At 39.9% G+C, this 18,115-nt stretch overlaps 1 protein-coding gene and 1 non-coding gene across 24 annotated transcripts in view; one reads left to right on the forward strand and one right to left on the reverse strand.

The window, feature by feature from the left end:
• Positions 1-2,345: 2,345 nt before the first annotated feature.
• LOC143405383 (U1 spliceosomal RNA) lies at positions 2,346-2,505 on the reverse strand. Its single transcript, XR_013092083.1, has one exon. It is a non-coding gene; the product is annotated as a U1 spliceosomal RNA (small nuclear RNA).
• Positions 2,506-11,187: 8,682 nt separating this feature from the next.
• Positions 11,188-18,115, forward strand: part of Pum1 (pumilio RNA binding family member 1) — a 124,482-nt gene continuing 117,554 nt past the window's right edge. For 19 of the 23 annotated variants that reach the window (XM_076860875.2, XM_076860877.2, XM_076860883.2 and 16 more), the window contains exons 1-2: positions 11,188-11,300; positions 15,689-16,062. In XM_076860875.2, coding sequence (XP_076716990.1) covers positions 15,700-16,062 — 363 coding nt within the window. In that variant the 5' untranslated portion in view covers positions 11,188-11,300; positions 15,689-15,699. Of the gene's footprint in view, positions 11,301-15,688; positions 16,063-18,115 lie in introns of those variants that run through there. The other 4 variants (XM_076860879.2, XM_076860897.2, XM_076860898.2 and 1 more) reach the window with 2 other exon arrangements.

The raw sequence follows: 18,115 nt of genomic DNA on the forward strand, positions 1-18,115 counted from the left end.
TATTATTTTTGTATGTGGTGTTGAGGATTGAACATGGGCTAGGCAGGTGCTCTACCATGGAGCCACAATCCCAGGCCCGAGTTCTTTATCTCGATTGCGGTGGTGGTTACATATATCCATACGTGAGATGAAACTGCATAAATGTATACACACATACACCCACGAATGAATGCGGCAAAATTGAGTAAGCTCCTTTTGGAATTGTACTATAGTTATGCAAGATGTTATCGTTGGAGAAAAATGGGTGAAGGGTACATGGGATTTTCTGGTACATTTTTCTGCAACTTCGTATAAATCTGTAATTGTGTAACTATTTCATAGTTAAAAACTTAAAAAAAAAATTGAAGCAGTAGGACTAGGGGGTGTTAGCTTTGTGGTACAGCATGTGCTTAGCTTATCAACCCCCTGCTCTCTTTCTCTCTCTTTCATACAATTGAAACAGTAATTAAATTTTCAACAATGAAGACACCAGATTCTGGTGGTATAATAGACAAATACTACCATCTTTCAAGAAACATTTTAAGGGGCTGGGGATATGGCTCAAGCGGTAGCGCGCTTGCCTGGCATGCGTGCGGCCCGGGTTCGATCCTCAGCACCACATACAAACAAAGATGTTGTATCCGCCGATAACTAAAAAATAAATATTAAAATTGTCTCTCTCTCTCTTCCCTCTCTCACTCTCTTTAAAAAAAAAAAGAAACATTCTAATTTCATACAATCTTTCAAAATAAAGACAAAGAGGGAATATCTATCCCCCTCTAATTCTATAGAACAATATAGCCTTTATATCAACTCCAATTAGAGAAACAAGAGGGACAGGAATAACAGACCCATTTCATCTGTGATGTAAGTACAAATATTCTAAATGAAATACCAGTGACCAATATCCAATAATGAATAAAAGAGACAATATGGCATGTCTATATCCAGGTTGGGGTTATCCCAGAAATAACACACCTACATGTTAGGCTTTCTGTGAATGTCATTCACTCTAATAACTGATGAAAGAGTAAAAAATTATAAAATCACTTCAACAAATGCAGAAAATCATTTTATGATATTTACCATAAATTACAAACACAAGGTAACCCAAAGGGGAGGGAGGACCTCCAACAAATGTTAAACTCAAGATGGAAACTTTAGTGGGACTTGGTGGTACCTGTAATCCCAGCAGCTTGGGAGGCTGAGGCAGGAGGATCACAAGTTCAAAGCCAGCCTCAGAAATTTAGCAAGACCCTGTCTCAAAATAAGACATGAAAAGCCTTGGGGATATGGCTCAGTGATTAAGCACCCCCTGGTTCAATCCCTGGTACTACAAAAAAACAAAAACAAAAAAACTTATTGAAGAATCTACAGACAAGTTATTAGTAATTAGAAGGGTGTAGCAGAGCCAGGTGCAATGACATTCAATGATACTTGGGAGACTGAAGCAGGAGAATCACAAGTTCAAGGCTAACCTGGGCTATTTAACAAGACCCTGTCTCAAAATAGAAAACAAATAGCTGGGCGTGGTGCCTATAATTGCAGCAGCTCCGGAGGCTGAGAGATGGGGATCCCAAGTTCAAAGCCAGCCTCATCAATGGTGAGGCAATAAACAACTCAGTGAGACTCTGTCTCTAAATAAAATGCAAAATAGGGTTGGGGATGTGGCTCAGTGATAAGAGTGCCCCTGAGTTCAATCCCCAGTATCCCCTCTCCCCCACACCAAAAAAACCTTGCGTGTTGGCCTTTTACTCTTGGTATACTCAATATCCCATATGTTCATAATTCAGGTTCAACAATTATCAATTTGTGGACAATCTCATTTCATTTGGACCCTCTTCTACTTCCCCTTTTTAGATTATTTCAGAGCAGATCTCAGACATTACATCATTTTATCCTAAAGAGGGAACTTGCTTTCAATGTTTTGACAATAAGCTGCAAGAGGAATCTTTTTGCTCTCCAGTTAAGTTAGTCACACATTCCAATAAAATAAAATAGAAATTAGATTGTTTATCTTAAATGTTATTATTATTTTTATTTTTTTTTGTACCAAGGATTAAATGAAGAGGCAGTTAACCACAACTGCAGTCCTTTCATATATTTTATTTAGAGACAGGGTCTCTCTAAATTGTTCAGGGCCTCACTAAATTGCTGAGGCTGGCTTTGAACTCATGATCCTCCTGCCTCAGCTTCCCAAGCCACTGGGATTACAGGCGTGTGCCACCAAGCCTGGCCTTAAATGTTATTTTCAATTTGTTTAATCTTAGCAGTTTAATGCAAGTAAAATTTAAAAATAAACGAAAAACAAATGGAGTTTGTTACCCATTCTTTTTCTTTTCTTCCTTTTCTTCCTCCTTCTTAGAGAGGGGAGAATGCTACTGTAGTCCCCCACTACCACAAATTATGCAAGATTCCTACATTTGGGGAAATCACAGGGGTCAGCACATCTGCAGTGCTGTGGATAAGCCACACTCGGGGAAAATCACTTTTGTGATCATTGTGTGTCCTCTGCCAGGTAAGTAGTTTACCTCTTTTTTTTTTGGTTCTGAGGATTGAACTCAGGGGCGCTTAATCACTGAGCCATATCCTCACCTCCCCCCCCTTCTTTTGTATTTTATTTAGAGACAGGGTCTCACTGAGTCACTGAGTTGCTTAGAACCTTGCCATTGCTGAGGCTGGTTTTTTGTTTTTTTTAGTTGTAGATGGACACAATATCTTTATTTTTATGTGACACTGTGGATTGAACCCAGGGTCTCACACATGAGTCAAGTGCTCTACCACTGAGCTACAAACCCAGCCCCCAGAGGCTGGCTTTGAACTTACTCTCCTCCTGTTTAGCCTCCCAAGCTGTTGGGATTACAGGCATCAACTGTGGAATCTTTATCTCAGACATCACCTTCTAAATTTTGGCTTTGATTTCTGCTAAATGCTTATCATCATTATTGCTGAGAGCCATAGCCAAGTAGGAATGACACATGGCATTTTTCGTTGAAAGGTGACCCCAGCAAACCATTGAGATGATAATGATTATGTTAAGATGTGCATTCAATTGGAGATTAGACCCCTGCTGTCCGCCTGGGCCCGCTACTTTGGAGCTCTTGGTTGGGGAAGTGCGGTAGGCGGGAATTCCGGAGGAGGGATTTCCTGTTGGCGTAGTGTGTCCCAGGAGAAGGCTGTGTGGGAGGCATTCTCGGGAGTTTTGGAAATAAAGTTTGTTCCTGCTTGAGTGGCTCGTGATTTTGTGTCCAACCAGACTGCGGCAATTATGGAAAATTTTAGTCTATGATTTTATTTCTTTGGGTACTGGGATCAAACCCAGGGCCTCTACCACTTAGCTACCCATCCATTCCACTCCCATATTTTTTCCCTGATCATCTAGAATAGACTATGAAAATGTAAACATTAGCAAATAAATCTTTAAAACATCTATCTTTGTTTTTCTCCCAATGCTAAGAGTCAAACCTGGGACCTTGAATCCAGGGCCTTGTGTGTGCTAGGAAGTGCTCTACACAGAATCATTCCTCTTCTTAAGACTTTTTATTGTTCTATTAAATATTTACCATTTACTGTATTTTGATTCTGTTTTTCTTTTTTCTTTTTTTAAATAAAGGAGAGAGAGAGAGAAAATTTTAATATTTATTTTTTTAGTTTTCAGCGGACACAACATCTTCGTTTGTATGTGGTGCTGTGGATCGAACCCAGGCCACATGCATGCCAGGCAAGCGCGCTACCACTTGAGCCACATCCCCAGCCCGATTCTGTTTTTCTTTCACTTTTCCTGTTGAAGTTTCCTGGCTTGAAAGTTATAAGTGTGCCCCAGTGGCTCAGGAGGCAGAGGCAGGAGAATCATGAGTTCAAAGCCAGTCTCAGCAACTAACTGAGCCCCTAAGCAACTCAGCGAGACCCTGTCTCTAAATAAAATTTTAAAAAGGGTTGGGGATGTGGCTCAGTGGTTAAGTGCCCCTGGGTTCAATCCTAGGTGCCAAAAAAAAAAAAAAAAAAGTTATGAATGCTAGTTTTATTTTATGCTGTGTTTTAGCAAAAACAGATTCTCATATTTATTTGATTTCTATCCATTTTTGAGCCTTAGCCATATTTCTTCTAATAAGCAAGTACTTTTGCACTATTCTCATGTACCACTGTCTCTCTCTCTCTCTCTGAGACTCTTTATGGTCATATTGTCCAGAATTTCACTTCTGGAATTTTATTGACACTTTCTAGTTTCTCTTTTCCTTTGCAATCACCTTTTCTTCTTCTCTTCTCCCTCCTCCTCCTTTTTTCATCTATTTATTTATTTATTTATGGTCCTGAGGATTGAACCCGGGGCCTTGTGCATGCGAGGGAAGCTCTCTATGGCTGAGCTGCATCCCAGTCCCCTCTTTCTGTTGTTCACTCTATACTTTACTTCTCCATCTGCACATATAGGCTTTGTTTCCTTTTTTTGCTTCCACCAGGGCCATTGTGCTGCCCTGACATGACCCCATGTCCCTTGAGAATGGTGAAAGAATAGCCACCATCTCTTTACTCCTCACCCACATACCGGCCTTAATTTTCCTGAGGTTTCTTGTTTAGAATTCACAGCATTGCTCAAATCTGTGGCTTTACCTTATTTCATTTTATTTTTAATGTAGATGGAGACAATCTCTTTCTTTCTTCCTTTCTTCCTCTCTCTTCTTTCGTTGAGGATCAAACCTAGCACCTCACACGTGCTAGGTAAGTGCTCTCTACCACTGAGCCACAACCCTAGCTCTTATTTTTAATTTTGTCTGTTTCTTTTGGACAGGTCTTGCTATGCTGCTCAAATGAGTCTTTTTTTAAAAAGATATATTTTATTGTATTTTATATTTATTTTTTAGGCGTAGATGGACACAACACAATACCTTTATTTTTTATGTGGTGCTGAGGATCGCGCTCTACCGCTGAGCCACAATCCCAGCCCCCAAAAGATATATTTTAGTTGTAGATGGACACAATACCTTTATTTTATTTAAATATGGTCCTGAGGATCGAACCCAGTGCCTCACACACACTAGGTAAGTGCTCTACCACTGAGCTACAACCCCAGTCCCCAAATTAGTCTTAAATTCGTGGACTCAAATGATTGTCCTGATTCAGCCTTCTGAGTACCTAGATGTACATGTGTGTTCCGCTGCACCTGGCAGTGGCTTTATTTATTTATTTATTTTAATTTTTCATTAGTTTCAGAAAATTAGCCCTTTCCTGTGAAATATATCACAGGATATAATTTCCCTTATTTCCTCATTCATTCTTTCCTCTCCTGGTTTCCCTGTATGTTAAACTGATTCATTTTCTCCTCTTTTAGACCCTTGTATCTTTCATTTTGGATATATTTTGTGATTGATCTCTAAGTTTACTAATTCTCTATCAGTGTTTAACCTGGCTGTTGACCTTAATCTATTGGATTATAATGTTTTTCAGTTATAAAGTTATTATTTGGTTGTTTTTGTGTATTTCCCACCTTTTCTGGCCAAAATTATGAATTATCTACTTATTTATTTACATAATGAACAATCCAACGGCTTCAATATTTTGATCCTTTTCAATGACCTATTGTTTCTGTTGTTAGATCTAGTTTATATTATCTTCTAGTACATATAATTACTTTTGCTTGTGGACCAAATACCATATTTGCATATTTGTTCATCAAAATACTTAGAGGACTAGGATGATGATGTTTTATCCAGTGAGAATGATTTTCTGCCAGCTTCCTGGAGGCGTTGGTACTCAGGGATCACCTTAATGCAATTCTCTGTTTGAGATGGGTTGAAGCCAAGTTGCAATCCCTACATGCAGGGAAATCCTGTAAGGGCTTGCCTATGCTCTTCTCCTTTACTTTTAGGGTGCAGTGCTTTGGGATTCCAATCCAAGACAAGAGTTCTCATGAGGAACACTCTCACCTAGCAGGTTCTGAACACCAGTCTGTATTGTTAAAATTTCCCCTTGTCCTCTTAACTCTCTCTCAAGAAATGCCTTAGCTGGATAAGTAGTTCTCAATGTGGGCTGGCATCTCTCAGTTATTCTCTTACCCAGGCCTTGGCTCTGTCATTCTTCACTAGCTTGTTAGCTTTCCAACCATATCAAGCAGGGATTTTTATGTTTTTCCAGTTTTACTAGTTTTCCCTCAGTGGGAGGCTTGCTCAGAATTACCTAATCACCAATACTGGAAACCCCAACCCCTCCTTCTGCCTACTTTCAGATGGGAAAAGCACTCTAATAACCATGATCTGCTAAGAAAAAGAACTGACAATGGAAATGTCAACAGTGTAACACTCACCCAAGCCCCAAAACAATGGGAAGTGCCACCCGAGAAAGATTCTATAAAGAAGCAAGAATATTAGTGTAATACAGTTGAAAACCAATAGTGTTAACTAAATATCCTTCCAGAAAATTAGGGGATCCAATCTTTGCTGACAATGCTTTATACTAAGTTTATGAATGCTACATTATAGCAACTTTTTCTAGTCAGTAACATTTGGTTGTAAGTCACAATGAGAGTCAGGCTGGGGATATCCTTCCCTGATAGAATGTTTGCCTCCACGTACAGGACCCTGGGTTCAATCTTCAGCACCGGGGAAGGCAATGAGTAAGTAAGTAAATAAATAAATAAACCCCTGGAATTTGTCCTTAATTGTCAGAATGGCCAGGTTGAGGATGGCTGACTTAGCAGTAAACTTCTGACCACTACCATATGAAGGAGAAGGAAGAGGTGATATTTGAAATTCTTGAACCCAGGCTGTGTCAAATGACCTTCACTAAAAATTTCCAATTTGAGACTTTTATAGGGCTTTCTTTGATGAGGTTACAAAGGCCTGGATTAGGTTCCTTTTGAATAGATTTAAATTACCATTCTCAAATCCACTCTAATCCTTTCCCAAGGTCATCTTGATCAGAGTTTTAGGTTTTAGAAATTCCCAAAGATTGATGATATTATCTGTGACATATGGGTTTAGCCAAATGAATTGAAAGTATCCCCAAATTTTAGGCATGATTTCTACATTGTCTTGCCCATGTAACTCTCAGTGAATAGCCTTAGACATGTTTGGATAAATGTTAATCCAGTTCTTAACTTCTCTAATCTTGGTTTTCTCATTTTTAAATAGGAATAAAAAATTTCATTCATGTCATAGGTATTTTGGGAATTTTAAATGAAATAGTGAACATCCTCTTCCTTATTGGATAATAGGATAGTCTCATGAATTTGCTGGTTACCTTGTTCTGATAGGTTATTTTGGGGCTGGGTGGGGGCTTCAGGCCCTTTAAAAGGAAGTTCTTAAGGGAGATCAGGGATGGGTGACACCCATTCTGCTGGGATTGCATCGTTTGATTGACTAGAGGCCTAAAGGCTGGTATCACATGAGTATGGCTGATTGACGTTAGAATCTGTCTGATTGTGGAAGCTAAAGTTAAAACTAAGGAATTAGTCATGGATCTCAGGATGGAATCAAGGAGCACAGAGAGTGGTAAAATTCTGAAAACTGAAACTTTCTTATAAATGCTGTTTATTCCTTTTGTATGTTTTGCTGTTATGGCTATCCATCACTTTGTGGTGTCCTGGCCTCATTGGCCTCAATATGTTATCTACTTTATTTCATTTAGTACTGTTATATTAACTCCATATTGCACGGGGTGGGGGAGGGGGTGGGGGAGGGGGTGGGGGTGGGGGCGGAAAGAAGGCTCAGGGAAGCAAAGTAATTTTTGGTCTGGCTCCAGACATGGATCTCAGAATATAAAATATACATATAGGATTTTTGAATTTGAGTATTGACACTGTAAATAGCTGTTGAGTTCATGTATTTGCCATAACAGGGATTGAATCCAGGGGCCCTCTACCATTGAGCAACATCCCCAGCATTTTTGGTTCCTAATTTACAATCCTCCCGCTTCAGCCTCCTGAGTTGCTGGGGTTAGAGGCAGGTACCATCAGGCCTGTTGGAATTCATACATTTAAGAAACTTCTTTTTTGGGGGGTACAGGGATTGAACTCAGGGGCACTTGACCACTGAGCCACACCCCCAACCCTTTAATTTAGAGACAGGGTCTCATTGAGTTGTTTAGCACCTTGCTTTTGCTGAAACTGACTTTGAACTCGAGATCCTCCTGCCTCAGCCTCCCAAGCTGCTGGGATTAGTGGCCTGCACAACTGCGCCCAGTTTAAGAAACATTTAATGAGCAATAATTGGGCTGGGGATGTGGCTCAAGCGGTAGCGCGCTTGCCTGGCATGCGTGCGGCCCGGGTTCGATCCTCAGCACCACATACAAACAAAGATATTGTGTCCCCCGATAACTAAAAAATAAATATTAAAAGATTTTCTCTCTCTCTCTTAAAAAAAAAAAATGAGCAATAATTGTATGCCTTGCACCAAGTTGGCTACCAGGGATTCAGAAGTGAATATAAAACCAAAACTACAACCTAACTGCTACAGTTGGATAGTAATTTGGTACCAGACACTTTATATAACATATATATTAGTTTTTTTAACCATCATAACTACCCTGTTGAAAGAGTAGTGACACCCTTATTTTATAGATGCTACTCAGAATTACCCAAAGTCATAAAGCCAGGAAGTAGCAGAGCTCAGGGTCTTTTTTTCAATTAGTTTTTTTTTCCAGGAATTGAAACTCAGGGGCACTCAACCACTGAACCACATCCCCGCCCTATTTTGTACTTCATTTAGAGACAGAGTCCCACTGAGTTGCTTAGTGTCTTTCACTAAATAGCTGAGGCTGGCTTTGAACTCATGATCCTCCTGCCTCAGCATCCTGAGCTGCTGGGATTACCAGGGTGAGAGCCCTGCTAACCTCTAAATCTGATTGAGAAATCAAAATCTTAAGGGGCTGGGGATATGGCTCAAGCGGTAGCGTGCTCGCCTGCCATGTGTGCGGCCCGGGTTCTTAAAAAGAAGGAGAAGGAGCCAAGCGGAGTGGTGTGTGCTTGCTTGCAGTCCCAGTGAATATAAAACCATAACTACAACCCAGTGGCTGGGGAGGCTGGGGCAGGAGAGTTCAAAATCAGCCTTAGCAATTTCTTGAGGCCTTAAGCAATTTAGTGAGACCCTGTATCAAAATAAAAATAAAAAGGGCCAGGGATATGGCTCACTAGTTAAGCACCTCTGGCTTCAATCTCTAGTATACAACAAAAACAAACAAAGCAAAAATTTCCTCTTTCTTTTTTTTTTTTTTTTAATATTTATTTTTTAGTTTTCAGCGGACACAACATCTTTGTCTGTATGTGGTGCTGAGGATCGGACCCGGGCCGCACGTATGCCAGGCAAGCGTGCTACCGCTTGAGCCACATCCTCAGCCCCTTAACAAACAAATTAAAAAAAAAAAAAAATTATTTATTTTTTGCAGTAGTGGAAATTGAACTTTGGGTCTTTTGTATGCCAGGCAAGCTTTCTATCATGGAGCTACACCCCCAGACTCAATAATCATTTTAATTTGGCCAGTGTGTACAGATGAAATAATACATTTCAAAGTTGATTTATTATATATTTTTAATATTCATATTTTTCTCATGTTCTACAGCTTTGAGATCTATTTCACATACAATAAAATCTCATTTGAGGGGTTGGGGATATAGCTCAGTTGGTGGAGTGCTTGCCTGGCACGCACAATCCCCAGGACTACAAAAAAGAAAACAAAAAACAAAAAACAACTCATTTGAAGTGTATATTTCCAGTTTTGCAATCACAGTGACAGTTTTTTTTTTTTTTTGGCCAGTAGAGGAGATGGAATCCAGGGCCTGGCATATGCTACACAAGTGCTCTACCACTGAGCTACATCCCCAGTCTTTTTTTATGTGTTATTTTGAGGTGATCTCACTAAATTACCCAGGCTGGCCTCAAACTTGCTATCCTCTTGCTTCAGCTTCCTGAGCTTGAATTACAGTGTGTGTGCAATGGCTGTAAGCTTGGATTTTTTTTTAATTGATTAGAGAAGTTTTATATTTATCATCTTTATTTGCCTTCCATATATATTGCAAATGTTCTTAACCGTTTTCTTGTTAGTTTTACTTTGTGGATGGCCTCTTTTCCTGTGTAGATGGATATGTTTCTTTCCACCTTTTTATGATCTATTGGTTTTCATTCATAAATATATAAATATACAACTCCTCCAATTATACAGCTCACTTTTTTCCCCCCAGTATCTTCAGGTTTTTTTTTTTTTTTTTTTTTTTTTTTTTAAATAAAATTGTGGTTATTCAATCCACTCTAGTTTGAAATAACATAACTATCTTATCAAATACTACAGACTTGAAAAGTCATTTTGATCAGATGGCCACATTTCCCTTCTTTCTCGAACCAGGACAGAACGACAGCAGCTGACATTGAGACTGAGTGCTTTTTAGTAGGGTTGGCTTCATGTTCTTGGTTTATTTATTTATTTTTAAATATTTTTATTAGTTGTTGATGAATTTTTTTTTTTTAAATTTATTTGTATGTGGTGCTGAGAATCGAACCCAGGGCGTCACACATGCTAGGCAAGTGCTCCACCCCAGCCCCCCATGTTCTTGGTTTAATGTTCTCTTGTCGCCATCTTAAAATTCATGATCATTTTTGAACCAGGAGCCTCGCGTTTTCATTTTGCCCCGGGATCTTGCAGATTGTGCTGTGTGGCCTTTCCTTAGTCCCCGTACTGTGCTAAGTATTTTGCATATGCTATTCCCCTTAATCCCTCAGTTAGGGAGGTGTTCCTATTTACCTCTTTATTTCACAAATGGGGAAATGGAGGCAGGAAGGTTAAATAACGCCTCCGGCTAGCGATGTTAAGTTAGGTATTTGTCCTGCCCACGTCTAAGGCCAGAGCCCTGCGGGCGCCGCCAGGCTGGAATACCCTGCGGGCGGGCTCACTGGGCAGAGAACCGCGCGCAGGACTTCGCCGGCCTCCCGCGCCGCCCGCCTGCCCAGCTGCGGCCGAGCTCAGCCCCGCGCCCGCGCGCACCGTGCGCGCTCAGGTGCCGGCCAGGGGCACCCCGCCTTCTGCCCTCGGCGGCGCGCGCTCGCCCAGCGGGCGGGCACTCGCGCGCGCAGCGGTTGTGTTGCTTGCAAGTTTCCCAAGTTCACACAGGCCCCGGGTTGGCATGGCAACCAGGCAACCTGTTCCAGAGCCGCTCTGCCTTCTCGGCACACGCCGCTGCCACCGCCGGAGCCGGGGCCAGAGCCTATCCCATGATGCACCGCGCCAGCCCAGTCCCCAGTGGGCCGCCATGTTGTCGGAGTGAAAGGTAAGGGGGAGCGAGAGCGCCGGAGAGAGAAGATCGGGGGGCTGAAATCCATCTTCATCCTACCGCTCCGCCCGTGAGTATCCGCACCCCGCGGGCCCCAAACGCTACTCCGCACCCCTAGCGAGCAGATTATCCCTTCGTATTGGTGTTTGAGAGCGTTTGGTGGGGTGAGAAGGGCTTTGGAAAAGCCGCCGGGGCCCTGGCTGAGGCTCCTCACTCGCTGTTCTTCGTACATGTTTTGGAGTCAGCAGCAAGGCCCCTATTGTTATCACAGGAGGGAGGGGGTGGGGAGCGGGGTCGAAGCGAGGAGAAGGCCGGGGGTTTAGGCCCCGGCCCGGAGCCCAGAGGCGTCTCCGTGTTTGTGCTCGGCCTTGTTGGGAGTCTCCGGAGATGGATGTTGCCGTTCGGGTTGCTTTTTTGACGGGTTTGCGAAGCCCGGATTCCTCTGTGTGGCCATGGAGTGTAGTTCTGTGCCACCCCGGGGTTCTTCGACTTCCCGAGCTTCCGTGGCAGCGCCGATGGAGGGGGAACAATAAAGCACAGGAGAAGCAGCCGTGGCCCGAGTCCACGGGCGAGACCCGCCGTGGGGGAACTTTGCAAGCTTTAAATGTGGAGAAGTGGCGATCAGGAAGTTTCAGATCGCTTTTGAGGCTCCTGGGTGCTTTGTAGCCTTTTGTTTCCGTGAGAGCTGGTGTTTGGGGTAGGTTCCTCCTCTCGGAGGAGCCTGTCTGTACTGGTGTGTCTCTTAACTCCGAGGGGCTCTGCTCTCGGGAGCAGGAAAACCATCCACACACACAATAACTGGACACTTGGCGTTCTCACGAACGTGCTTGGTAAACACAGGTCATTTATTTTACTTGCCAGTACCACTCCCACGTCAAGTGAGGAATACGCTCCTCTAACTTTGTTTTCTCCAGTGTCGTCTCCCCCACCCCAAACCCCAATCCCAAACCCAAACCCAACCAAAGAACCCACACACGAATTACCAGAGAAGGCTTTGTCCTCATCATAACTTTAATCCTCACCCCTTCATTGTTCAATTCAGAAAACACTGTTGTAGTTATTGATCATTTTGCTCAAGTCCTGTTATGAAGACTAAGGCTTTATGAGGCTTTTTTAAAAAAAATTTGTTTTGAAGGGGGTATTCTGTTTTAAAAGTCAGTTCTCAGATAATAGGTTTGTAGCTTTAGCTTTTTGTTCGTATTTTGAATACGCTCAAAATCACCAAGACAAGCCTCCCTCAAGGTATGCGGCTTCCGATGTAGTTTTTAGTAAACAAAACAAACATTTTGATCCCTTGCCAATTTTAACTTTGAAACACTCTGTGGTGGCTGTTGATTCTTTATCTGGGTCTTTGGGAAATAATAGATTATGAACTTTCGAGTTAGTATTTTTGCCTTCACCACGCTTGAATTCATTTTGTAGAAGGCCACCGACTTCTTGAAGTTGGAATTTGTTTAGTTTGGATTTGAGATGAATTGCTTTAAAATAAATTTATGACCACAGAATGTTTGTTCAGCATGGTAAAAATAAACACCTTTTAAACCACTAGCCATTTTAGTAGGAGAAAGATTAAACCATGTTCCTTTATTTGAAGTAAACTCTATTAATGATAATCAAAACAAAACAAAAAAATCCACACCTTGATGTAAACAGGAAACTATGGAAGAGTAGCTAGAATTGACACCTAATTCTAGTTGCTTAAAATACTTATTTTCATGGGTCATTTGTAAAAAATTACATTTGAAATCTGTTTAAACATAACTTTTTAGTGAACTTTGAGAGTTCCCTAAAAGGTATTAATTTTGTTTACTAACATTTAGGTGACTGTTTCTTAATTTTTGTGCTGTAGTGACAGGGTATTACAAAATTACCCAAGACATACATTAATTACTTAAGTATTTTCTCGATTTCAAATTGTCCCTTCTGCCAGGTTTTCTCTCCTTTGAGAAACTACCTTGCCTCATTAGGTAAAGCAGGAAGTTGCAGGCCCTACAGATAGCTTTACAAAAGCCAATTGTTTTGTTTGAACATTTTTATAGAAACCAGCCTCTCCCATCCCTTTTTGGAATGAGGTTGTTTTCAGTGTGCTTCCGTGATAAATTCTTTTTTTCATATGGAAATTCATTTTAGATAACTATTTTGACAGGTCTTTTATATCAGAAAAGATTACATTTACTATTTTAGGAATTCTCTAGAGCTTGGAGCTGCATTGCCTTAACTGGTGGTAACTAATGTGTGGGCTCTTCAGCATGGTGACTTTAAACTTATCCGTAACTTTTGTATATTTTAATAATAATAATTTAAGAAAAAAACCCAAAACTATTGCATAGATTTTGGACTTGTGAGAGATACTATTGCATAGAGAAAGCATATTTTCTGTTTTCTAGATGAAGAAACAGGCTCAGAGATATTGTTCAGTGGCAAAACTTGGTTTTGGGGCTTCTGGTATATTTTAAAACAAAGATAGATTGAGATTCCCTGGTAAAAGAAAATGGGACTATCCACTATTGGAAACAAGGTAATGAGTCCTTTTGAAAATTGAGTTGGGAAGGCATTTGGCTGTTTCGTACTTTGCAAAAGCTGATGGTGAAACAGGCATGGTTTACTTATTTTGCTACTTGAGCGAGGACAAGATTTTATTCATGAAGAGAGAAACTGAGAAGTCTAGAAGACTAAACTACACCAGTACTCCAGGAAGCCTCTGATGGATTGGAGTTGTTAACCTAGACTAGGCATTTCCAAATTAGGCTTTGAAGAGATCACAAATTCTATTGTGTCTTCTTACTTCTGACTTCCAAACACAAGTTAGTTGTGAGAAGTGAATGCTACTTTGTCAGGAGGCTTAATTATTCAGGAGAGATAGATTTTTCATAAATCTAGTTTTGAAATAAGAGTGATAAGACATGGAACACTGGACTATTGAAATTAGGCTCTCTGAGGTTGTGAACAGATGCTTGTTAATTGGTAACTGATTTATTTACTTTGTATATACAAATGTAACTTTTTTGATTTTTAGAACTTAAATTGTAATATTTAATAGTAACATTTTCAGGCTTCTTTCAGAGGAGTAGAGGAGACTGGTGAGAGATACTGTTGCAAGGGGCGCAGATAGAAACAACTAAGTTTGGATACAGAACAGATTGAGAGCCTTCTCGGCTGCTCACTTGCTAAATGACCTTGGGCATATCATAATTTTGTACCTTAATGTTTTCATCTGGGAAATAGGAATGAAAATCCTTACCTCTCAGAGTTTCTGTGATGAGATAATGTCTGCATTATATTTGCCACAGTATTACTGTGGTGAGATTTCTGGTTTTACAGTGAGGCTTTCTACTCTAGTAAAGTGAATTTGGTTTTTCTCATTCTGTTTCTAGGTGTCAAAGCACTAATGGAATAATTATAAGATTACATTTAAATTGTACTTTATTGGTTAAAGTCTTGAATTTCCCCCCTCATCAGTAGCAGCTGAGGAGAGGGTTTAGGTTAAGAACATTCTGTTGTTGTTCTTGGTCAGAATGTCTAATTGTTTCTTCAAGGGGTATCCTGTGGAATATGTTGGGCATTTTAAAGGGTCTTTTCAAATTAGACAATCTTGAGCTATTGATTATTTTGTAGTTTGTTTATTGGTATATCCAGCAGTAAAGTTGTTCTAAAAAAGCTCTTGTTGATTTAGGGGCTGGGGTTGTGGCTCTTTGGTGTGTGAGGTGCTGGGTTTAATTGTCAGTATTGCATATACATAAATGAAATAAAGGTCCATTGACCAAAAAAAAAAAAAAAAAAAAAAGCTCTTGTTGATTTAAAAACTATGTACCACAGTTGGCTTAAGGAGCAAGTAAGCTCAGTACAGAAGCCACCAATTGAAGTCTAATTCTGTTTACTTTTTTTTGTTTTTGTTTGTTACTGGGGATTAAACCAAGAAGTGCTTAACCAATGAGCCACATTCCCAGTCCTTTTTTTATATTTTATTTAGAGACAGGGTTTCACTGAGTTGCTGAGTACCTCGTTAATCTGCTGAAGTTGCTGGGATTACAGGCATGCCCACCGTGCCCAGCTCTTTTTTTTTTTTTTAATTTTTTTTTATTTTTAAATTTAGGTATAGGAATGGAAACCAGCGTCTCACATGTTAGAAAAGTGTTCTAATACTGAGCTACATCCCAGCCCCTATATTGCTACCTTTTGAAAAGGCTTCCCAGAAGTTGTGGTATTGAGTCCTGATTTCAATATCTTGTCAGAGCCATGACCATCCAATTACCTTTACTTACATTAGCAGAGATTCAACAACTTAAAAATCAAGATTTTAGTTTAGGAATTTGTGTGTATAATATAAAATTGGCAGCTTGGTAGAAACTGGTTAATGTTGATTGTATAGCAGAAGATGTGGAGTTCATATTTTTATTAGTGTCTATCAAGTTGTTTCAAAATGCAAATATTAAACGTATATAACCTATCTGTCCTTAGGTGTTGGTGGAATGAGCGTTGCATGTGTCTTGAAGAGAAAAGCAGTGCTTTGGCAGGACTCTTTCAGCCCCCACCTGAAACATCACCCTCAAGAACCAGCTAATCCCAACATGCCTGTTGTTTTGACATCTGGAACAGGGTCCCAAGCGCAGCCACAACCAGCTGCAAATCAGGCTCTTGCAGCTGGGACACACTCCAGCCCTGTCCCAGGATCCATAGGAGTTGCAGGCCGTTCACAGGACGACGCTATGGTGGACTACTTCTTTCAGAGGCAGCATGGTGAGCAGCTTGGGGGAGGAGGAAGTGGTGGAGGCGGCTATAATAATAGCAAACATCGATGGCCTACTGGGGATAACATTCATGCAGAACATCAGGTAAAAAAAAAGTTCACTATTTAAGCTTTCAAACTCTTTTATAATCACTATCCACTTACAATAACTGCTTTCAATGAATGTCTTTAAAAGCTTAAATTTCTATTTTAGTTTGTTCTAAGCAAAAGAGTCACTTGTTTTAAAAAATGATCATTGTTGTATTGTCACTGGGTAATTTTCCATTTGGGTACTAAATTGTAAATAACTAAATCATTTAAAATGGAATGAATTTAAATTAATTAATTAAATTAAATGGAATGAATGACTGTTTTAATGTACATAAAATATTTTTAGGAATACCTTGTTAGTAAAGAATACCTTCCCCACTGTTCAGATAATTTCAAGAACTGTTGAGGCTGTTTTTAGGAGAAATATATTTTATAAATTCTTTTTTGTTGGGTTTGGGTGACTTATTTTCAAGGTGTTATAATTGAAAGTAGTTGGAAGTTGATAACAGAATCAGCTGCTCAAGTGAAATTGTTGAAATGGAACTGATTAATGTTTTGTATCAGGAGGGGTTGGTTGTGGTGTTTAGGTTTTTATTTATTTAATTTTTTAAATTGATTTTATTTTTTTAAATATACAACAGTAGAATGCATTACAATTCTTATTACACATATAAAGCACAATTTTTCGTATCTATATAAAGTATGTACTTTTCTTTTGCATTACAATTATTACTATTTTTTAGATATTTATTCTTAAGTTTTAGGTGGATGCAACATCTTTATATTACATTTTTGTGGTGCTGAGGATGGAACCCAGTGCCCCATGCATGCTAGGCGAGTATTCTACCACCAAGCCACAAACCCAGGCTCCCTGCATTACAATTCTTAAAACACATATATACCACAATTTTTCATATCTCTGTTTGTATATAAGGTGTGTTAACACCCAATTCAAGTCTTCATACATGTACTTTGTATAATGATGACCATCACATTCCACCATCCTTGCTAATCCCCTTTCCCCTAGGTTTTTATTTATTTCAATTTTAATTTTTTGGTATTGGGGATTGAATCAATGGCCCTTACCACTGAGCTATATCCCCAGCCCTTTTTTATTTTCTTAATTTTGAGATAGGGTCTAATTGCTAAGTTGCTAAGGGCCTCGTTAAGCGATCCTTTTGCCTCAACCTCTGGAGTTGGTGAGATTTCAGCTGTGTGCCACCACACCTGGTTGCTTTTAGGTTTTAACCATGTTTATTCTGTTGCTCTAAGAAATTGTTGGATTTTGGTTAATTAAAAATTTATTAGTGCATTGTAATTCTCTGTAACAGTGGGACTTGCTGTTACTTACTCATACGTGCACACAACATACTTTGTTCAGTTTTATTCCTCTGTACTTCCCTGATTTTGCTTAATTTGAAAATTTTTAATCTTACTAACTTAAAACCAAAGCTGGAATCACAGTGTATTTTACAAACATGAGAGTTTTGCCTGATCAGCAGATGAGACTTTGAATCAGACTATTTTTGGGAATTGGGTGTAGATTAAACTTGCAATGGTTCATTTTATATAACCAGTCTGAGTTCCGATTAGCAGAAAGAATTGACATTTTTCTTTTCTTTTTTTTTTAAAGAGAGAGTGAGAGAGGGAGAGAGAGAATTTTTAATATTTATTTTTTAGTTATCGGCAGACACAACATCTTTGTTTGTATGTGGTGCTGAGGATCGAACCCGGGCCGCACGCATGCCAGGTGAGCGCGCTACCGCTTGAGCCACATCCCCAGCCCCGACATTTTTCTTTTTTTATAATAATTTTTTTAGGCTTAAGCCTGCTTTTTTTTTTAAAAAAAAAAAACATTTATTTTTTAGTTTTAGGTGGATACAATATCTTTATTTTACATTTATGTGGTGCTGAGGATCGAACCCAGTGCCTTGTGCCTGCTAGGCAAGCACTCTACCACTGAACCACAAACCCGGCCCCAGGAATTGACATCTTTCACTCGACCTCTCATGCTTTCTGTTTTGCCTCAAAAACACATTTACAAATCTGAATTCTCAGTTATGCTTCCCTTGATCTCTCAAAAAAAGTAGTGTACCATGGTGGAAACA

This window comes from Callospermophilus lateralis, chromosome 7 (assembly GCF_048772815.1).
Source record: "Callospermophilus lateralis isolate mCalLat2 chromosome 7, mCalLat2.hap1, whole genome shotgun sequence".
NCBI lineage: Eukaryota > Metazoa > Chordata > Mammalia > Rodentia > Sciuridae > Callospermophilus > Callospermophilus lateralis.